General features: G+C 37.0%; 2 protein-coding genes across 2 annotated transcripts in view; one reads left to right on the forward strand and one right to left on the reverse strand.

Moving 5' to 3' along the window:
• The window catches only part of eif4ebp2.L (eukaryotic translation initiation factor 4E binding protein 2 L homeolog), a 12116-nt gene extending 11710 nt beyond the window's left edge, over positions 1 to 406 (forward strand). Inside the window, 1 exon segment of the mRNA NM_001091060.1 lies at positions 1 to 406. This exon segment is cut by the window's left edge and continues 50 nt beyond it. The gene's annotated coding sequence lies outside the window, so the exon portion shown is untranslated.
• Positions 407 to 11851: 11445 nt separating this feature from the next.
• Positions 11852 to 20857, reverse strand: nodal.L (nodal growth differentiation factor L homeolog). Its single transcript, NM_001088347.1, is given in 3 exon segments — positions 11852 to 12516; positions 14427 to 15202; positions 20567 to 20857. Coding segments are annotated over 3 exon segments (1209 nt in total). The 5' UTR covers positions 20847 to 20857; the 3' UTR covers positions 11852 to 12363.
• Between the last annotated feature and the right edge of the window lie 539 nt (positions 20858 to 21396).

The following is a 21396-nucleotide window of genomic DNA, read 5'->3' on the forward strand; positions in this document are numbered from 1 at the left end:
ACAGCTCCCGAAACTTGCCTCTACCTAACTTGGCCAATAGGATCATTTATTGAAGAAAGGAAAAAAAAAAAAAAAAAGTCTGATGCACAGAAATTAAACCTGCCCTCCCAGGTGCCAACGGTCAACACAAATAAGCATTTCTGTCTCTGAAGACTGTAATAACCCACCGCAAATAGCAGTGTATCTGTGGTGGTGGAGAGACTTGTAACTGAAATTTCAGTGGCTTAATTTTGGCAATGGGAAAGCGATACAGTTTGCCAATGTGTACTGTAGCTGTATGGAAATATATGTAAATGTTTGGTGGCAGGAATTACAATTGTACACATGCTTTCTATACACTTTTTTTTTTTCTTCCATCACCCACCTAAATATTTTTGTGTTATTCCTACTAAATGATTACAGCATGGAATGCTGTGGCTGCTGTGGGTATTTTTGTGTGGATTCTTTCAATAGGCAATTTTCTCATGTAGTACTGCATATGTAGCTTTCCTTTGGGGAAACAAAAGTTTCTGAATGCCACAACTTAAGTCCTCTCTTTAGGAGCCATTTGTTGTAGGTCATCCAAGGGACCCATCTTGCTGACAACAGCCCTTAAACCTTTTATATATTTGGGCCTCAATTAGCCTTATTATCAGTCAACAGTGAGTCAAATCTATTTAACAAATGTAAAATTAAAAAAATATATATATCCGTTCTAACATTGATCAAATCAGACAAGATTTCAGTTAATTTGATCAGGTGAAATGTTTTTTCTTTTTCTTGGTGTGACCTTACTTCATCTTGCTCTTATGTCAGTCAACAAAAGAGCAACATGATTGGGGTCAGAGAGTGGTAAATGCAGACATGGGTTTCCCCAGGGATATTCAGCTTTAAATATGGGCCACTTTTAAGTTAGTTCCTGATGACTTAAAATCTGGGCCATATATTTCACAGGTTACTAATCCTTAAATAAGCTGCATCTAGACGTTGTCATATCCCACGGTTGCGTGACGGACCCATTTGATTGTGGCTGTACCAGCTGAATGGCACTGCACAATTAATTTGGTCTGGTCTATATACAGATTTAACATTTCTGAAGAAAATGCTCTGACGTCAAACCACTTTGAGTCAAGTCGTCTAAAACGTACAACTAACGAAATGTTTAGAGCAAATATTAATAGCCATTCTTGATCAAATTTAGTTGGTTTTGTGGACCGAAAAGATCATATGGTGCTCATCAAGTTTGCAGCATGGAAGCGCGCTGTTTGTTATAAGAACTAACTTCTCGCTCTCATTTCATTGCTGAAAAGGAAAAGCGGATCATCTACTTTTACTTGAACTTTCATAAAGTCCTTTACGTTTTGCTTTTTTTCTTAATTAAGTTTGAGGAAATTGTGTAGCAAACTGTGGGCTCCCGATTTAGGTCACCAACCTTGATTTTTGCTTTTGGATATTTTTTTTTTTATATAAACCCTAATGTACAAGTGCACCAGACAGTGTACTAAGGGCACCTAGTGCTTTCTAATATCTGCCCTTATCAATTCACTTTCTTCAACTTCTTCTTTTGAACAGTAATATTTTGATGAAGGGACTCAAAATACATGGATCCTTTACCTATGAATGGGGGGTAAATACAAATCAGGCCTCCACTTTACCCCTTATGTCCTTTTAAAGAAGCAGAAATGTACAATCATGCTATAATTGGCTAGTAAATATAGTTTGCGTGGTTTAAGAAATAACTTTTTTTTTTTTTTTTTTAAAGGAATTTTGAGAATATGTGACTAGGCACTGTGGAAGCAATTTAAGGGCATACTTTTATAATCTACTACTAGGAGTATGTTCCACGGCACATAGAAAATGTGTGTGGGCATGATTGGGAGTATTTACTGCTTTAGTCTGGGAAGGGCTGCTCTCCCAGCATGTCCTATACCATTCCTTTCATGTTGGCTACCACTCAGTCATCAGCAGTTTGATTTTTAGATGTTACATTAAAATTAAAAAGCTGCCTTTTTTTTGTCATAATTCTGTTAAACTTCATCTGGCCTTGCTTCTACCTCTGCACAAATGTACTTTTCCTTTAATGAGAGTATTACTTTGCTCAAGGAATCCATCCCAGTTGAAACTAGAATTTCTTGCCTGCTAGTGTCATTACTCTATAAAAGAATTAGGGCATGTAGACTATGCTCACTGGGTATGGAGAAGATTGAAATATGGAAAAAGCATATTTATCTGTGCCTTTAGGCTAAAAGCAGACAACCATTGTCCACTCATACTTTTGTTATTTGGCTGTCCCTTCATTTTGGAGATGTAATATATCTCCAGATGTTTGCCTTTACAAGCCCTGAGTCTTAATACACTGCATGGAGAACTTATCCTATGCCCTCTCCTGTCACCAATCATATTTGAATGACCTGTATATGTGGGCATTGGTTCATTTTTTTTTTTTTTTTTTAACTTTGAATATTTTCAGATTTGCCTAGCAGCCAAAAATCTAAATTCTTTCTGAATGCATATGGTTTTGCGCTAGGCTTAGTTTGGTCTGAAATAAGAACTATTTTTTTTATTATTATTAATTGGCAAACCAATTGAAATAGGACATTTCCATTGCAATGCAATAATAAACATCTTTGTGCAGATATCAAGTATCGTTTTCTGATGTGGGATTTTCTGCAGTTGCAGAAGAAATACCTGTAGGGGTCAGCAATTCAGCATCATAATATTAGGAAATGCAACCAAAAGGGAAATAAAGTTTTCTTTCCTCAAGGCATTTTGTAATATTGACAGCATTGTAATATTTAGATAATCAAATACTTGGCATATGTTTTTATAATGTGGCATGGCTAATTCTCAAGAATAATAAGGCTGTGTAACAAGGAAACATAGCTGCACAAATGTGCTTGTTATCAAAGACCGTTGTGAATAAAGGGCAAACAAAAGACAGCAAACACTTGTTGGCATTATGATTTATGCGAGTGCCCTGGGCTAAATGCAGCTAAAATCATGTCTCTTCATAGGGAGCTGCCATGTTTGCGACCCTTTGGTGATATGCAACTTTGTACGTCTGTGGCCACCAGCATGGTCTATGGCCAAAGGTGGCTATAAACGCACAGATAATGTTGTATAAAATGAATTTTCGTACAATATTCGGTGTGTGTATGGTGGGAAATGAGCCGACCGATATCAGTTAGTCGATTGGGCTGGACAGAAAATTTTGATCAGGTGCCTTTGAAGGTACCCCTAACGTCAACTATAGTTAGTACTGAATCGTCCGATAGAGGTAGAATTCTATAGTTTCTACCTGTATATCTGACAATTTATTCCAAGAAAGATCGTAATTGTTCTGTCTATGGCCACCTTAACCCAAAGGCAGGAAAGCTAGAAGAGGCTTGGGCATAGAATTAGCTGCATTTGGCTCCTATTCGTGCGTAAGAATACTGCAGCCCTATACTATGAAACCAAATACTACCATTTCCCCCGTCAGAGCTTGTGGTGCCCTTTAGGTACCCATTTAATATGTATAACAAATGGAAGTATTTGGGGCAGTTTGGCATTGTAGACAATTTTACATCTGATAGGACATTGTACCCATATTGTGCCAAGGCATGTTTCAGATGAAATTGCACAGCGCTAACTTAAGGTGCCCATAGCTGCACCGATAATATTGTACAAATCGTACGGTGCGTGTATGGTGAGAGACAAGCTGACTGATATCGGCAGAAGACTAAGATATTGGTTAGCTCGATCGGGCTGGCCGGAAAATTTTGATCAGGCGCCTTTAAAGGCACCTAAACATCGGGCATTGTTAGTGCTGCATTGTCAGATACAGGTAGAATTCTATTGTTTTTACCTGTATATCTGATGTTCCAGCTCTACACGTGTGTATTGAACGAACAATCTTGCTTGGAAAGATCTTTTCCAGGAAAGATCGTAATTTTAACGTCTATGGCCACCTTTAGAGCTCAATTTGTTAGTAACAATGTTAACTGAAAAAAACTTTTCTGTTTCCTAGTAAAATAGATTTGAATCCATTCTGTAAGGAGCAACCCATAGACTTGCATTAACATTTGGTGCTCATCTTTTTTTGGGGGGGTTAGAAGTTACCACTGCTGAACCACAGGGATTTCCAACAAACTGGTACAATTATAAAGGGCTCTTGATAAATGTGCCAGAATTGTAATGAATCTGCCCCTTATGCTTTTTTGTGTCTGGTAAAAAAAAAAAATTGGTGATCACAATTTTGGTGAAAAATAGTGCTATTGCATAAATATGCAAAGCCTTCACGCTGACTTGACTTTAAAGCACTAGAAAGCTGACAGCAAAAAAAAAAATTTGGCTCATGATATGTTTGATTGTTTTTGTTTTTTTTTTACTTTTAATGTTCAAAATTGTTTTTGGGGAAAAGTGGCATTCAGCCATGTACGAAGCTTCTGAATTTGTGTAATTCGCTCTTGCGCTACAAACTCAAAGGCATTTTCCTTCCTCACATTGTGGTTGGCAGACGACATGTAACTGGCACTTATTAATGGCACAGCATAGAAATGTACAAAACCCAAGTTTTGAAATTTTAGCTTCCAGTGCTATTATGCCACTTCCAAGATGGAATTGGGGTAAAGCAATGGCCTTTATTACAGGGCAGTATTTCCACACAAGTAGGATATATAGCCAAAGCTTTTCATGCATTGGGCTTTATAACCTGCATTTCATCAGAGTTTATCTAATGCTTACATAGGAAAACCTTGGATACAGACAAATATAAAGTGAATCTAAATTTGTGGCATGCTGTAGACCTCTAGTGACCAAACCGAGATATAACTAATTTCTCAAAAACTTTCATAAGCATGCTCTTGTATAAAAAAATGTTTTATTCCATCATCAACACAACCCCACATGGAGCCTAACGCGTTTCATGCTTACCAAGCACTGTCATAGGCAATCCCAAATGAAACTCCTCTCTCCAAAAAGTTATACTCCATTGCAAATAGACCCACCCAGTATTAATATCAATCACAATTCTGTACATCTGTCACATAACCAATTAGGACCTAGTCCATTAGTTAATTCAGTTAGAAACACTTAGGGGCACATTTACTATTGGTCGAATATCGAGGGTTAATTAAACCTCGATATTCGACTGTCAAAGAAAATCCTTCGTCATCGAAGTCGAAGGATTTACCACATTTCCATCGATCGAAGGAAAAATCGTTCGAAGAATTTTAATCCATCGATCGAACGATTTTCCTTCAATCAAAAAAAACTAGGAAAGGTTATGGGGGACCTTCCCCATAGGCTAACATTGGTGCTCGGTAGGTTTTAGGTGGCGAAGTAAGGGGTCGAAGTTTTTTTTAAAGAGACAGTACATTGACTATCGAATAGTCGAACGATTTTTAGTTCGAACCGTTCGATTTGTAGTCGAAGGTCGAAGTAGCCAAAAAAAAACTTCGAAATTCAACGTTTTTTCCTTCTAATCCTTCACTCAAGCTAAGTAAATGTGCCCCTATGTCTTTCCAATACTACATATTCCATGTTCTGGGGTTAAACAGTTAAATACAATTTATAAAATTCACAATATAAAAATTTATATAATACAATTATATATAGCAAGTCACATCAAATATAAAGTTTAGTCCCAATGGCAACCTTGTCTGTAAGTAAAAAATCCAATATACCTCTCTTCTATGTAGTTTAGTTAGAATATTTCCTCCCCTTATACCTGTCTTAACTTGCTATTAGTTGCTAGTAGGCCTGAAGTAGTCTTTAGTATAAATTGCTAATTTAACAACATTTTAAAGCAGGTAATTAATGAACGAGGAAACCTACAAGTAAACTACAAGTATAAAATAACAAAAAACATCTATACCATCTTAGACCTTTACTTTTTTTTTTATAAATTCTCAATAACTTTACAATAAGGTTAATAGTTTCCTTAGGCTATTTTTGAACTACTGATTGCTTACAGTCTCGGAACCAATTGACTTTGATTTTATTGTTCGTGTCAAAGTTTACCATGCTGATCCATTAGGACAGTGCTCGTGGCTCATTTGGAACTCTTGCCCAATTTCAGTAAATGTCTATGAATTCAGGTAGTGCTGTTCCTATACCTACAGTGGGATCTGAGGGTGTAGCGAATACCAGAATACAGGTCTGAGCATCATAAATGAAGCCGATGAGTTGGCCTTGTTTAAACAATAGACATGAGCAGAATGTCGTTTTAATTCCTGCATTAAAATAGGGACACCTTGGCCCAAAGATATTAAAAGATTGATTCAGTTGGTCTAAAAAAAAAGGGTGTATAAACACTATCGGAGCATCCAAAAAAGGCCCAAATCCCAGAGTTCATCACTTCTCAAAGGAACGAAGGATAAGTTTCATGCTCACAAGGACCAGTCCACTACCTACTTAGGCTCAAAGACAGACTATTATAGTTTACTGTCATTTTTCTGGAATCTGAAAAATGGTGTGTATCCAGTGTTCCTACATTACCTCTAAACTGAAAGAATTTGTGCATAAAAGGAGTTTTTTGCCCTCTACTTTTGTTTTTAATCTCCACAGAATTTTTGACCAGTTGTAAACAGTTTGAATATGATGGTTAGCATCTTCTAGTTACTTGTGTTTCTACTTACTTTATTTTATCATACACCAGTGGTACCTTCAATATCTGTTTGTTGGCATTATCTGTTATCTAGAAAGCCAAACAACATTTATTGTATAAATTTAGTTTTTTTTTATTTAGTTTTTTTTTTTTTTTTTAAAGGAACATTTTTTATTTTGATCATCAGGGCATTAACTGTGCTTTCACAGTTGCCTTAATCTGGATACAAAGCACAAGCAGTCTGTGCTTAGCCAGATCCATAACTTATTAAAGTGGGGTTCTGTGAATAAGTCTATTGATTGACAAATATTCATCTATTTCTAGGGTGTTTCCTCTCACTGTGCCCCCAGCTGTAACATGTAACTTCTATTGTCTGTTCTTAAAATACATTTCCAAGTGTATGCCGTTCTTCATTAGGCTCCCTGTTTCCTGTTGATGTCAAGGAATTGTCCAGTGCTTTCAATCAGGAAATAGTGTTACATTGCAGGTTATGTATAGGTTAACATAGGGAAGTCATTGGAAAATAACCTGGCAGCACGATTCTGGAGCATCTTTAATCAGATGTTATACAGTATTTACATGTGTGACATACACACACTTTATCAAGTGCTTCCTGGTGAAAATCCACAAACTTTGCAATTTAAAGGAGCTGTAAATCTTAACTAAAGAATTAGCTAGAAATGTTGTACATTATGTTTTGGGCTTCTGTACCAGCCCCAGGCAACCACAGTCATTTAGCAATAAAGATCTGTGTCTCCAAAGATGCCCCAGTAGCTCCCCATCTTCTTTTCTGCCGATTCACTGCTCTGTGCTGCTGTCACTTACTGAGATTAGGGACCAATTCACAATATACAGTACACATAGAATATAAATGTCACAATATAAGGCTGATTAGTAATTAATATGGATAATTACTACATGGCAACACAGAAACCAGTGCAATTAGCATCAGAATGTAATCATCAGCTCTGTAACATCAGCTTATATGACAGGCCAACCTCATTTTCTGCTGGATAATTTGTGAAGACCCCTAAGCTTAGCTTCTCAACAGCTGCTCAGATCCCATTGAGCATGTGAGTGTCACAGACACTTTCCAAGATGGTGACCCCCTGTGACAAGTTTGAATTCCTGGATTATTGCCAATATTGAGAAGCTGAAACTTTAGGCTGGTGCAATAAGTTCAAGTACGTGAAATGTAGCATTTTTAGCCACATTCATTTTTAGGGTTTAGTTTTTCTTTAAGGAAACATCCTAGGATGTGGGCTTTAATGCTTAAATATTGATTTTAGTCCTCCAGTTTAAAATTTTCTTCAGGTATTTGGTCCTGGACAGTGAAAAATAAGTCTTTTTGTATGGTTGTGTGAGTGTGTTGAAAGTTTTCCAAGAGCAATCTTTACTTTTACTAATGAACTCACAATGGGCATAGCCAATGCATTAAACATCAATCTTCCCCCTATTTACCTTTTATGAACATTGCAGTCTCTTTTTCTAGATTAGACCCTGTGTTAGGAATTTCTGTCCAGTGTCCTCAGAGCTACACTGACCCTTAACTTATATCAAGAAGAGAAGTCGTATGAATACAAAGCAATAAGATCTACAAACTATCTGCAACATTGGCCACCCCTGGTATAAATTCATTACAAAAAGTCTGTCATTAGTAGGCAGGCATGTTTACTGTTAAAGGAGGGATAATCCTTAATAATATATACAGTGTATAGAATTTCTCAGAGTGCTTTTTTAAGCTCTTAAGAAATTTAAATTAATTATTTTGTTCAGTTTCAAAGCTGGTTACTTTTTATTAACGGTCAATATAATGGATTTCGTAACATGGCACCTGCTGGATAGTTCTGTAACTGTACAGTCAGATATACCTACAAAAGGAAACCAGAGAACTCTTCTGTTGTTGCTCTGCCCAGGACGGCTTCTGATCTCTTTCCTGAAAAGAGCAACATCAGAACAGTTCTCTGTTTTGCTTCTAATGGTATATCTCTTTGGCCGTACAGTCACAGGAACTGTATTCATTATATTGGCAGTTGTCAAAAAGTTACAAGAACTGAAAAATTATGCAAGTTGCAAAAGAACACCCGGAGCGACTTTACATAATTTTTTTTTAAAGGTTTACTTATTCTTCAATAAAGATCTGGTTATTGCTTTGGGCTTTCACTCGCCCCAAAAACCTCAGACTAACATGTTGTTAGATGGATTTTCATTTCATGGCCTCAGTCATATTGCCTGCTAAATATTGCTGTAGGAGTTTGGGACAGGCGAAGTCCTCTATTAGCACAGGTTTATTTTTGTTTTTGCTCCACTCTCTGTTCCGGATCTTTACTTGCTGTTCTGCAAAGCATCACCATTAAGTTATTGTTACTGATGATAAAAAGCAGACAATGTAGAAATGGTTTACCTATTTCCTTTCTGATATCTCACAATATATTGTGAAAAGTAAATTGTACAAATGAAGAACAGCTTAGTATAAATATATATATTCATTTTGTGCCCAGTGTGAACTGGTCCTGAATGTGTGGTTTAAACTATGTTGCAGCTGCTTTTACCTAGCCACTTCAAAATGCATTTTTCATACCTGAAACAAAGTTCTCCTCCAGCGCCTTAATATGAAGTGCAGTATTATCTGTGACAAAACCGGATATGACCTGGGAATCCTTTTGATTGCCTTTGGCCAGGGAAAACTCAACATTTTTTCCCCCCATCCAAACCAGTGTTTGGGTTGAGCTCTCTTGCCAGTGATTGCTGTTGTTGTGAGATCAATTTAAAAAAGAAATTAATAAATAAAAACCTGGAGAAAATCATCTTGCCTGTGTGTTTTTTCCTGACATCCCCATGTTGTGTATTTGGTGCAAGTGGTAGAGAAAGAGTAATAGTATCAATACAAAATCCTCTAAAATCAAGGGCTGCCTATCTGAGTTGTAGGGGCAGATTCACTAAAGGACGAATTGTCGCCAGCGACCGCTTCGCACACATCGCACCACTTCACCAGGCGCAAATTTAATACGACTAAACTAATTCACTAATATGCAAAGTTTCATCCCGGGCATCGAACGCTGGCGACTTTTCGCTAGCGTTACTTCGGCTTTGCGAGCATTTCATAGTGAAGATGTGCTAGCGTTCGTTTGTGCCTAGCTAGTGATCTTGCGCTTAGGTCAATTTGCATATGGCGGGTAATTTAAAGTTGTATGGAGATCTTTATTATATATGTTGCTGCAATTGCTTGAAGTTACCACTTTTTCTTACACATGTCCAGGGAACATTAATAAAGACAAGAGAGTTAATATAATGCCCTACACATGAGCCCACTGTAAAATGAATGTTCCATATATTCTGAAATGTCTGGAGAAAACCGGTTACCTAAAAAAAAAGTTTGTCAGGACTTTTGCAGGAAATTCTGCTTCAAAAAAGGAAAAGGTGCCAATGTTTTTTGAAGTTTGATGCATTTTCGGAACACAGGATATGAGGTAAGTGACAGAAGATTGAGGAAGATCTAGCTGCTTTATAGCACTTCGTCTGGTCTGAGGTGGTGAAGGTAACTCTGGCGAAAGAGGTAACGTTCAGTAAAATCCACATTTTAGTGAATTTGCAGAGTAACGACCGTTCGCCAGAGTGAAAAGTCACTTGGCAATAGAGTACAAATGAACGCTAGTGACGGTCCTGTTCGCTAGTGAATTGGCGCCTGCACCTGTTAGTAAATTGCCAATGTCCCTGCGGGTGGCAACTCTGGCGAAAGCTCACTACGCTTGCCACTTCGCTCTGTAGTAAATCTGGCCCATAGTATTATAGCATTGCTCCGTACATCAGCTCCACGCAGGCAGATCTTTATACAGTCATGGAACCTGTTATGCAGAATGCTCTGGACCTGAGGTTTTCCCAATAAGGGATCTTTCTATATTTACATATCCATACCTTAAGTCAACCAAAAAATCATATAAACATTAATTAAACCAAATAGACTGGTTTTGCTCGAGTAAGAATTAACTATATCTTAGTTGGGATCAAGTTCAAGGTACTGTGTTTTTTTTGGTCTCATTACAGAGAAAAAGGAATGGGGTATATGGGAGATGGCTTTCCCATGATTTGGATATATATATATATATATATATATATATATATATATATATATATATATATATATTAAATCCAAAGGACAGCAGCACTTCACATTAAGCTGCCCCCGTGCACAGATAACCAATGTATATATAATTATAAATCAAAAGTCAGCACCAAGGGTCTTGCAGTGTCAAAAAAAGATATATTATTTCAAAGTATGCACAACGGCCGTTCCGGTCCCCATTGGGACCTTTTTCAAGGTGAAAAGGGTCCCAATGGGGACCGAAACATTGACTTTTGATTTATAACTGTACATATATATATATATATATATATATATATATATATATATATATATATATATAAACAAGGGAAAGTTGTGCTCACCACTAATTTTTAAAAACATTAGGCCGGGGTGCAATGAAGCTGTGACCACAAAATACATACAAACAAATACAAGAGTCCTCTGCACTCAACCCATTATCAATATATTTAAGACAGAGACATTTTGTGCATACTGCTACTAAAAAATGCCTTACCCTTTAAACAACACAGGGATTGTTTGTCCATATATTGCAATATATTTAAGCTGGCCAACTACGTCAAAGTCATCCCATATCTGGCCAGTCCTACGCTTAATTTTCATCTGATTCATTAAGACTTCAATTGCTTAATTATATATATATATCAGGACAGAGTGCTACACTCGACAGGATAACAGGCAAAAGGACTTATTAAAGATTATTGTCTTTAATAAATGAAACCTGAGTGCGGTATTCTGTCATACTCTTACATGAACTTTTTTTCCTGTAACCAGATTAGCTGCTGGACCTGTTATGCGAGTGTTCTTACTTGTTGAGATAGTTGAGAAAGCATGTCTGTACCTACACAACCTCATCACTAAAAAAATGCTATTATATTTTTTTCTTTTTCGTCCATTCTCATCAGTACAAAGGTGGATGAGATGACATCAATGAACACCAGTGTTGCCATGTGGTAGAATGCATAAAATGTGCTGTACATTAAGTGCTTGTTAACTCTTGAAGGTTGAAAAGGCAGCTTGCAAGAAAGCTTACTGTATATCTGATTTGTGTTAGTTAATTATAGGGAATGCATCAATGTTTTGTCATTTCCACTGGAAGCCCATAACAACCTAAGAAGATGATTTATGATAACCATAAGCAAACGATTACTGCATAAAATAGATATCTTGAAGCGGGCAAATTGGTCAAAAGTTATTATTTTTTTAATTTATCTTTCAAAATAAAGTCCAATAGGTACAAAAATAAATTACATTTTCTCTTACATATTTACATTAGTGCACAATATTTTTTTCTGATGAGTCCGCATAGCAATAAAGTACATTTTTCAACACGGGAAAAGTTGGGGTTTTGCATCTGCCAGTCATTTATGGAGCTAAGTGTCCTGTGACATCCTGGATTCCAACAATAACCTCAGTGATGTCGGCACTCCGGCCATTTCGAGTGTTGCTGGCAGTGTACTGGCATTATTTCACATGAAGTTGCCATCACAATATTGTAATAGAAATCAAATGGTGATGTCATCTTCTGCAACGGTTCTTGATTGGGCTCCAGAATAACAATGATGCTGGTAAAGTATGAAGCTTGTAGAACAATGTACGCCAGTAGGAGAATTCATGTGTCTATTTTGTTCAGTGTTAGGCTTTGACCTCCATAAATCCAACACTGATATAACTGGAAATGTCTTTTGTATCGTCACTGGCAGCCACACTCTTCCACTATCATTCCTTCATGATTCTGAAATGCAATATCGTCATGATCGTAGTAAACCATACTGAGAGAACTCATCCTGATTGGAACACAGCAAACTTCAGGAGCCTTTCCTTTAACATAGTAGTTCAGCAAACTCTAAAATGATAAACAAGAAAAGTATGTTAACTATATACAAATACAACTAGCAAGTCTACAAATAAGTATTAAAGGGGCGGTTCACCTTTAAGTTAACTTTTATTATGTTATAGAATGGCCAATTCTAAGAAATAAATAAATTGGTCATAAATATTTCTTTTTTTTATAGTTTTAGAATTATTTGCCGTCTTCTGACTTCTTCCAGCTTTTAAATGGGGGTCACTGACCCCATCTAATGCTCTGTAAGGCTACACATTTATTGTTACTACTTTGTATTACTTCATACTCAAAGTTAATTTAAAGGTGAACAAGCCCTTTAAGGAACATAAACCCAAAACAATATGACTATGAAAAACACAAAGGTAAAGGGGATCTGCAAGATAATAATGTGTCTCGTGGGGGTGGTAGAGAGGGAACACATTGGGGTATAGATGTGTGAAGGGGACCATAGACGTTACAATTACAAGCTTTCCTGGAAAAGATCTTTCCAGGAAAGATCATTCATATACACACGTGAAAAGCTGAATCGTCAGATATACAGGTTAGAAACAATAGAATTCTACCTGTATCTGAGGATTTGGCTCTAACAATGGCCGATGTTTGGGTGCCTTGAAAGGCACCCAATCAAAAATTTCCAGCAAGTCTGATCGACCAGCCAATTGAAATCCAAGTCTACTGCTAATATCGGTCAGCTCATCTCCCACCATACACTCACCGAATATAGTACGGAAATTTGTTTCATCCAACATTATCTGTACGTCTATGGCCACCAGATATGGGACCTGTTATGCAGAATGCTAAGGCGCAATTTCTGCTATTTGGGTTTCCATACCTTAATCTACTAAGAAAAATATTCAAACATTAATTAAATCCCATTAAGAATTGTTTTGCTTTCAATAGGGGTTAATTATAACTTAGTTGGGGAAAAAAACATTTTTTTTTAAATGTGAATTATTTGGATAAAATGGAGTCTATGGGAGATGGCTTTCCCTTAATTCAGAGCTTTATAATTAACTGGTTTCCAGATAACAGATCCCATACCTGTATATGAAGTGCTAAAATAAGTACCAGAATATGGAACAGATATCTGGTCCTATGAAGTACATATGAGCAAAATTTATATTTTCTTAAAATAAAGACTTAAAATGCACTTCTAAAAAGTAAGTAATACATACTGTTATTTATTGGCCTCTATCTTATATATTATAAAGGCTTTTTCTTTAACATAGTTTCTTCACTCATTAAATGCATATGGAATTATATTGTTCTGACTTTTCTTCATTTTGCTAATTATGTCAACAGGGCAAGGGATGTTTGCTTTATTGCAGTCACCCTATAGAAGGAAGCCTTTGAGACCCCAGATGTTTGCATCCACAGTCTCCTCGACTCATTGTTATACTGTGAAATTTAATGTTCCTCCATTGAGTAAACTGAACAACAATTCCACTGATTTGGATCTTATGCTAATTGTACAGGACTTCCTGCTGTTTGTCTACCAGAGTGTCAATTTTGGGGTTTATCACACTTTCATTCACAGCAAGGAGCCTGGGGAAGTGAGAAAGTCAAAGCTGCTGCTTATAAGGGCATATTTGACAGGTAACCGTCACAGTGTAGGGATATAAATCTTTTTTTTATAAAAGGACTGGTCTAGGCATTAATACTGTATATAGGAAATTATGTCACCTCTGTTAAAAGACATGAGGAAATTATAAGTCACTGAGACTGTATAATGCCCAAGTGCAGTAAACCATCGCAACCTTTCATATTTTTTCTTGCAGCTGGCTAAGCATAGTTAACCACTACATGCATAGCAGCTATACTTTTGCCTTTAACACTGAATACATGAGATAACTGCCAGCATCAAATTACAATGGCATATTGGCTGTATTAAAAGTAAGAAATATTGTTACCTGCATGTATGCGTGGTTATTTGGCTTCACGCTTTCATTAACTGGACTCGGGCATTCACCTTCGCACCGATAGGCATTATACTTCATTGGGTGAATGATCCAAGAGTCCCATCCGATCTGCTTAAAATCGACAAAGAAGTCAACTCTCCTGCACAGAGTCCTTGAGCTGTCTGCAGGTGGAACATGCTTCATACCCATAACATGTTCCTTAAAAATGTGACTTCTTCTGTGCCTTCTAGTGTTGGCGATTGTTTGAATACCAGGCATTACTACTAGATATTTGGAGTGTGCAGCATCTTGTAATAATGTGGCTGTCCCCGAAAGCCTCTCTTTCTTTGAAATGTTGGAGTAGACCATCATCACTATCTGCTGATCTTCAGTATTCTGTTGCTGATACCTTCGTTCTGCACTCTTAGCTCTGGGCAGTTTTTTAAGCTGCTTCTCGCGATCTTCATAACGACTTTTTCCCTTTTCATTCCTCTCAAACCATTTGTGTATGATGTCGGTGGCCTCAAAGGTCACCCAGGTGTCTGAAGACCTTGACCGAAGTGTACCTGTAAGTGAGCCGACATACAGATAGCTTTGGCACCATCCACTAATACTTTGGCACGATGAGGACTGATGTAAAAAGTCTACCATCACCTCCATTTCAGCCGAAATTGCACCTTCGAATGCTCTAAAGTCAAACCTGACTTCAGCAAGTTGATGTTCTTCCTCTTGACTGAGGGATGAGAAGTCAAATACAAGTGTCCACCTGCTTCCTCCATGGTCAAAACCTAAACAAGTCAAAGGCAAAAAAAATATGTTATTAAAATAAATTACCAAATTTACTTATGCATTTAATAATAATACACAATCTTCAGTTTATTAAATATAAGGTGCACATTAAACCATATGCATTGGTGCATACCTCCTTCCTTAATCTGGGCTATAGCGCCTCTACACCTTATCTAATCCTCGAGTTATATAACGTGCATGGCAAGTGTACACATCTGGAAGTGATGTGGACAAACATGTGGGTCATTGGCTGACAAATATGGAACAATGTAATACTTTTTGGAATTTTGGGTGATGCAGTTGGAGAGCCATGTCAAGGGGCCCTATGGATATAAAATTAGTCAAAGATACAATTTAACATTATTTGACAGCATCCTATGTTTACATGTTACTTCCTTTATACCAGCAGTGAGGCTCTGACTGCCAAACAAAATTAGACTGGGAAATGAGCCATTCCTTTACCTCCTACTGCTATATCAAGTATACCTTATTTGTAGTGGTGGTTGGGGGTACTGGATTTTGCTAATCTGATTTAGCCAGGGTGCAAATTTATGCTTCCAGGGGATGGATTGGCACTTCCTTTTTGTTGCAATGGTAAGGAATGACAAATACATTTTAACGACCTGTTACAAAGCAGCTACTTAGTAATCCGTGTGGAAGTGATAACATGACATTCAGCTCTCTGAATCTGGGCTGCTAGACTAATGCTCTCTCTCACTACTGATTAAAAACCAGCCCTATAGGCTTAATCTCGGTAATGGTGCCTGTGTATGGACGTGTAAACAACTTGCTATATGTGGCATGTGTTACTGGTACAAAAATTGGAAATTGAATCATGAAATGGTATTCTGTTATGGTTAACATGTGCCGGCTTCATTTGGGAACAGAGCTGAGCTATCACAGAAAATTACTTTTAGGAGGTGGATAATTAATTCATAGACTCTAAAACATCAGCACCTGATCTGATATGGATGTGATATGACAAATTAGGCAGCACAGTGGCTCGTTGCCTTGCACACTGGGTTTCCAGGCTCAGTACCAGTATTTCCAAGTTGTTTTATGTTTTCCCTGTTCCCACTCTCAAAAACACTACAGAAAACTTAATTGGCTCGTGTTTAAAGTACTCTTAATGAATGAATGACTCTTAATGAATGAATGGCTGTGCTCTTGTACTCTGTACGGGGCTGTTGGCACAATATAAGTGAAGGAAAATAAATCAAGTGTGAGTAACAGAAACAGTTACAAAGCTATTTACCTATTTGCGTCTATTTATCCCTTCTCAACAAGGACTATTAGCTATACCTTCATACTATAGGTGCATTTTTCACTGTATGCAAAGTTCCTAAGTCTGTCTAGACCCAAAACATCAGTCAGTCTATTGTTAGTTCTTATTCTGTTTGGCTGCAAGCCCTTAGGGGGTTGCTGTCCTTTCTAATATTCTCTTTTACCCATTGTGCACTCGTAAACTTGCAGCATTAATAGGGGGACTATTGCATCTGTTGTTGTGATAATGATAAAGAGATATTTTACAGTTTACGGCTACAGGTATGGGATCTGATATCCTTAAACCTGTTATCCAGAAGGCTCCTACACATGTTCAGATTCAGGGAGATTTAGTTTCCCGGCGATAAATCGCCTCTTTTTCGGGGCGACAATAAGGTTATATTGTACTAGGCAAGTATGTTGACATAAAGGAAAGTAAAGGTTGAAATCTGAACAATACGTGTAGGGAATCAAGGCATCACACCCTCAAAGAATGAAGGGGATTTATCTTTTCTTATTCAAATAAGTGAAAAATTTCTAACATTAAATCCCAGAATGGTGAAAGTGTGAAATAGAAAAAGAATGAAGTTCTCATTTGGTGCAGATAATCTATGACTAATCCAATCTCGCCCATTCAGTAATTCAGTAAGGAGTGTGCTGATGTGGATTGGAGAGTAGCCGAATTTTAATAGGGGCTGTCTGTAAGAAGTCTAAATTCAGTGTCTCTTGGAAGAGAACAATAGAGGGGGAGACAGAAGGTTTAAGTTTAACAGAAGCTCTCTAGTGGCAAGAACATTCAGACAAATCCAAGAAGAAGATGTGTATTAGAATAATACATTAGATTGTCCAAAAGTGTGTCTGGCCTATGCAGGATAGGTCTCCGTAGACATCAAAGTTATGGGGGGTGTATGAATGAAGTAACAATTACACAGCAGCATAAAGTCAGTAGGACTCAACCAGTTATTGTAACCAATCTATTCACTTCCACTGCAGAAAAGATAACCATCAGTGTAACATTATAAACCTTAGAAAATAGCTTCTTAAAGTAACACAGACATGAACTAGTATATTAGCCGAGAAGGCAAGAGCCAAGTATATACATGAGGTTGCAGAAAAGGTCAGAGGCACAAACATGGCACTCCCATGCACACACCACCATTATCACTCTCTGTCATTAGCACCCAATGCCATTAACACACTCAGCAGTTATCATACACTTTACTGAGCCAGCAGGGGAAGCAGCGATATGATAAGTAGTCTATCTGTACTTGTAATCTCTCCCTGAGCATACACACCCATTTGTTCAGACTACTGGTTTATTCTCTGTATCTTCCCAAAGCTACAAATAAGTAACAGAAGCATGAACCTTGTAATATAAATGACTACAGGCGTCATATTTTAATTCTGTATATAACCTATGTATATGGTGATGTATGAAACAATGGTTACATTAGGAACATATCCAGTTGTAAGGCAGACTTGTGTGTACTACTATTCTCCTTTTCTGAGATCCACTCACATGTGTTTATTATCAATTATCATGTGTTTGACATGCACTGAACACAGTAGGTGTATGATAGTAGTTTGTATAGATCTTATAGTTTTTGGGTTCCATCCCCCTTAAACTAAGATTATCACCCCTTCAACTGGGACACCTACCATCACAATTGTGCACAAGTATGAATCTTTTTTTATTAATCTTAATGCATTCAAATTTAGATTGTAGAGGTATAGGGTCCGTTATCTGGAAACCCATTATCCAGAATGTTCCAAATTACAGGAAGGTCATCTCCCATAGATTCAATTTTAATCTAATAATTCAAAATGTTAAAACTTCTATAATAATAACGAAACGGTATCATGTACTTGATCCCAACTAAGATATAATTAATCCTTATTGGAGGCAAAACAATCCTATTGGGTTTTTTTAAAGTCTTAATTACTTTTTCAGTAGAAAAAGTAAGGAAACCCAAATTACAGAGAGACCCATTATCTGGAAAACCATAAGTCCCAACCATTCTGGATAATAGGTTCCATACCTGCATATGCACTGAGCTTAATACCATATCCTATTAGTCCAGGTTAATATTAGCATGATTCTTTACATACAGTATAAGATGCAAACATAATTTCCTGCTAGCACACATTTCGTATATATATATATATATATATATATATATATATATATATATATATATATATATATATATATATATATATATATATATATATAATGAACAGGGAAACTACTGACAACTGTTGGGTCTATCCTAAAATTCCCTGCTGTGGGACTAATTGGCTCAATAGATGCTGTATATACAGGTGGCGCTGACATGGTTAGACATTCTCTGTTACATAGCTAACAGCAATATTTTGTAAGGCATACCATGTTTACATTTTTTTTATTATGGATTTTATTTTCATTATAAGCAGAGGGTAACTATAAAAATACTATTGTTATTAGACCTTACACATTGTATATGCCTCTCCATGTTTCTTTGTCTGCAGGCCAAGAGGTTTGAATTGTTTTTTATGTACAGATACAGTTCTTTCTATAGAGAAGTTCTTTCCCCAAACTGGCAGGAGAAATGTACCGTAGGTACATGTAATTTGCTATGTGCTATGCTCTTAAATGTTTGGAAACATACAATTTACTTTGAAGATTGCTAAAAGCCCTTTGACAAATATATAGATTCCTAAAGCAGGGGTAGGGGGCTTATCCTGAAGCCCAATTTGGATTATAGTTGGATATATTGGGATATTTACATAGTGATACTCCTGGAACCACAGACAGATGAGATGTTCTATAACATCAAGATTTCAATGTGGAGGGTACACTTATATACAATATACAGGTATGGGACCCATTATATGGAAAGTTCTGAATTATGGGAAGGCCATTTCCCATAGACTCCATTTTATCCAAATAATCTAAATGTAATAAAAGTATTTCATTTTTCTTTGTAATAACAAAACAGTACCTTGTACTTGATCCAAACTGAGATATAGTTAATCCTTATTGGAAGCTAAATCAGCCTGTTGGGTTTATTTTATGTTAGCATGATTTTCTAGTAGTCTTAAGGAATGAAGATCCAAATTACAGAAAGATACGTTATCCAGAAAACCCCAGGTCCCGAGCATTCTGGATAACAGGTCCCATACCCGTATCTGTATGATTCGCTTGAATTGTACAGGTGAGAGGTTGACAGGTAATGATGATAAGGCTAATTATTAGAATTCCTAATATGACATTAAGAAATAGCATTTTCTGAGATTGATCACTGACAGCAGCTGAACACTGCAGTCAAGTCATGCAAATGAAAAAGACTTGTAGCTCCAAATGCTTTGGATTTGTGCTGACTTGTACAACTGTTTTATGTTTTGTGCTATGCCTATTGCGTAGTTTTCACCCTTATTAACCTTACAAATGCATCCTTCATATGTATCATGGCAGCATGTTACATTTATGGGCAAATTTACTTAAGGTCGAATATCGAGGGTTAATTAACCCTCGATATTCGACTGTCGAAGTTAAATCCTTCGACTTCGAATATCGAAGTCAAAGGATTTAGCGCTATTCGTTCGATCGAACGAAAAATCATTCGATCGAACGATTAAATCCTTTGAATCAGTCGATTTGAAGGATTTTAATCCATCGATCGAACGATTTTTCTTCGACCTAAAAAAGCTACCTAAGCCTATGGGGACCTTGACTTCGGTAGCGTTTAGGTGACGAACTAGGGGGTCGAAGTTTTTTTTCTTAAAGAGACAGTACTTCGACTATCGAATGGTCGAATAGTCGAACGATTTTTAGTTGGAATCGAAGTCGTAGTCGAAGGTAGCCCATTCGATGGTCGAAGTAGCCAAAAAAAAAACATTCAAAATTCGAAGTTTTTTTATTCATTCCTTCACTCGAGCTAAGTAAATGGGCCCCTTAAATTACTGTAAACAGCAATGACATTGGGTGTGAATTACCTTTAGGTATTACTGTCTGTACCTCAAAAGAAAGCTAGAAATTGCTATCGGCGTCCTGTTTAGCTTAAAGTTTGAAGCTATTTGTAAAAACAAGTATATAGGAACAGAAATGTTAAAAATCTTACTTTTTGCAGCCAGGCTTCTAATAATATCAGCTCGATGGTTTGATGGTAGTGATGGAGCAGCCTCCGTGCCATGGTTCAGTTCTGAATGGTGGAAGCTTTGGTAGAGGTTAAGCATGTAGCTTGACAGAGGTAGAGCAGCCAAGTCCTTGGAATCCACTGTTTTGGTTCTGTTGACATGATCCTGTGGTTTGTTGGACATATGTTTTAGGTAGCTGTTGATCCCAAGGCTGTTTCCTCCTGGTACAAATAGGAGGATGAGACAGTAAAAGTATAGATGCATTGTGACTCTTGTCTTCTGGCGTAAATGACAACAGAGTGTAAGTCCAGCCTTATATTGACCTCCCACCCATGGTTCATGCATATTCACAAGTTAATACAAAACAAACTTGCCTGAGCCTGTGGGGGGCACTGAAAAATTAACACCTTCATCTGGGGTATTTCATGGAACAGGATGAACAGTGTAACATCTATCTATCTATCTATCTATCTATCTATCTATCTATCTATCTATCTATCTATCTATCATCTATCTATCTATCTATCTATCTATCTATCTATCTATCTATCTATCTATCTATCTATCTATCTATCTATCTACAGTATCTATCTATCTATCTATCTGTCTGTCTGTCTGTCTGTCTGTCTGTCTGTCTGTCAATCTATCTATCTATCTATCTATCTATCTATCTGTCTGTCTGTCTGTCTGTCTGTCTGTCTGTCTGTCTGTCTGTCTGTCTATCTATCTATCTATCTATCTATCTATCATCTATATATCTATCTAGCTATTATCTATCTATCTATCTATCTATCTATCTATCTTTCTATCTATC

The sequence above is a fragment of the Xenopus laevis genome, chromosome 7L (genome assembly GCF_017654675.1).
Source record: "Xenopus laevis strain J_2021 chromosome 7L, Xenopus_laevis_v10.1, whole genome shotgun sequence".
NCBI classification, from domain to species: Eukaryota; Metazoa; Chordata; class Amphibia; order Anura; family Pipidae; genus Xenopus; species Xenopus laevis.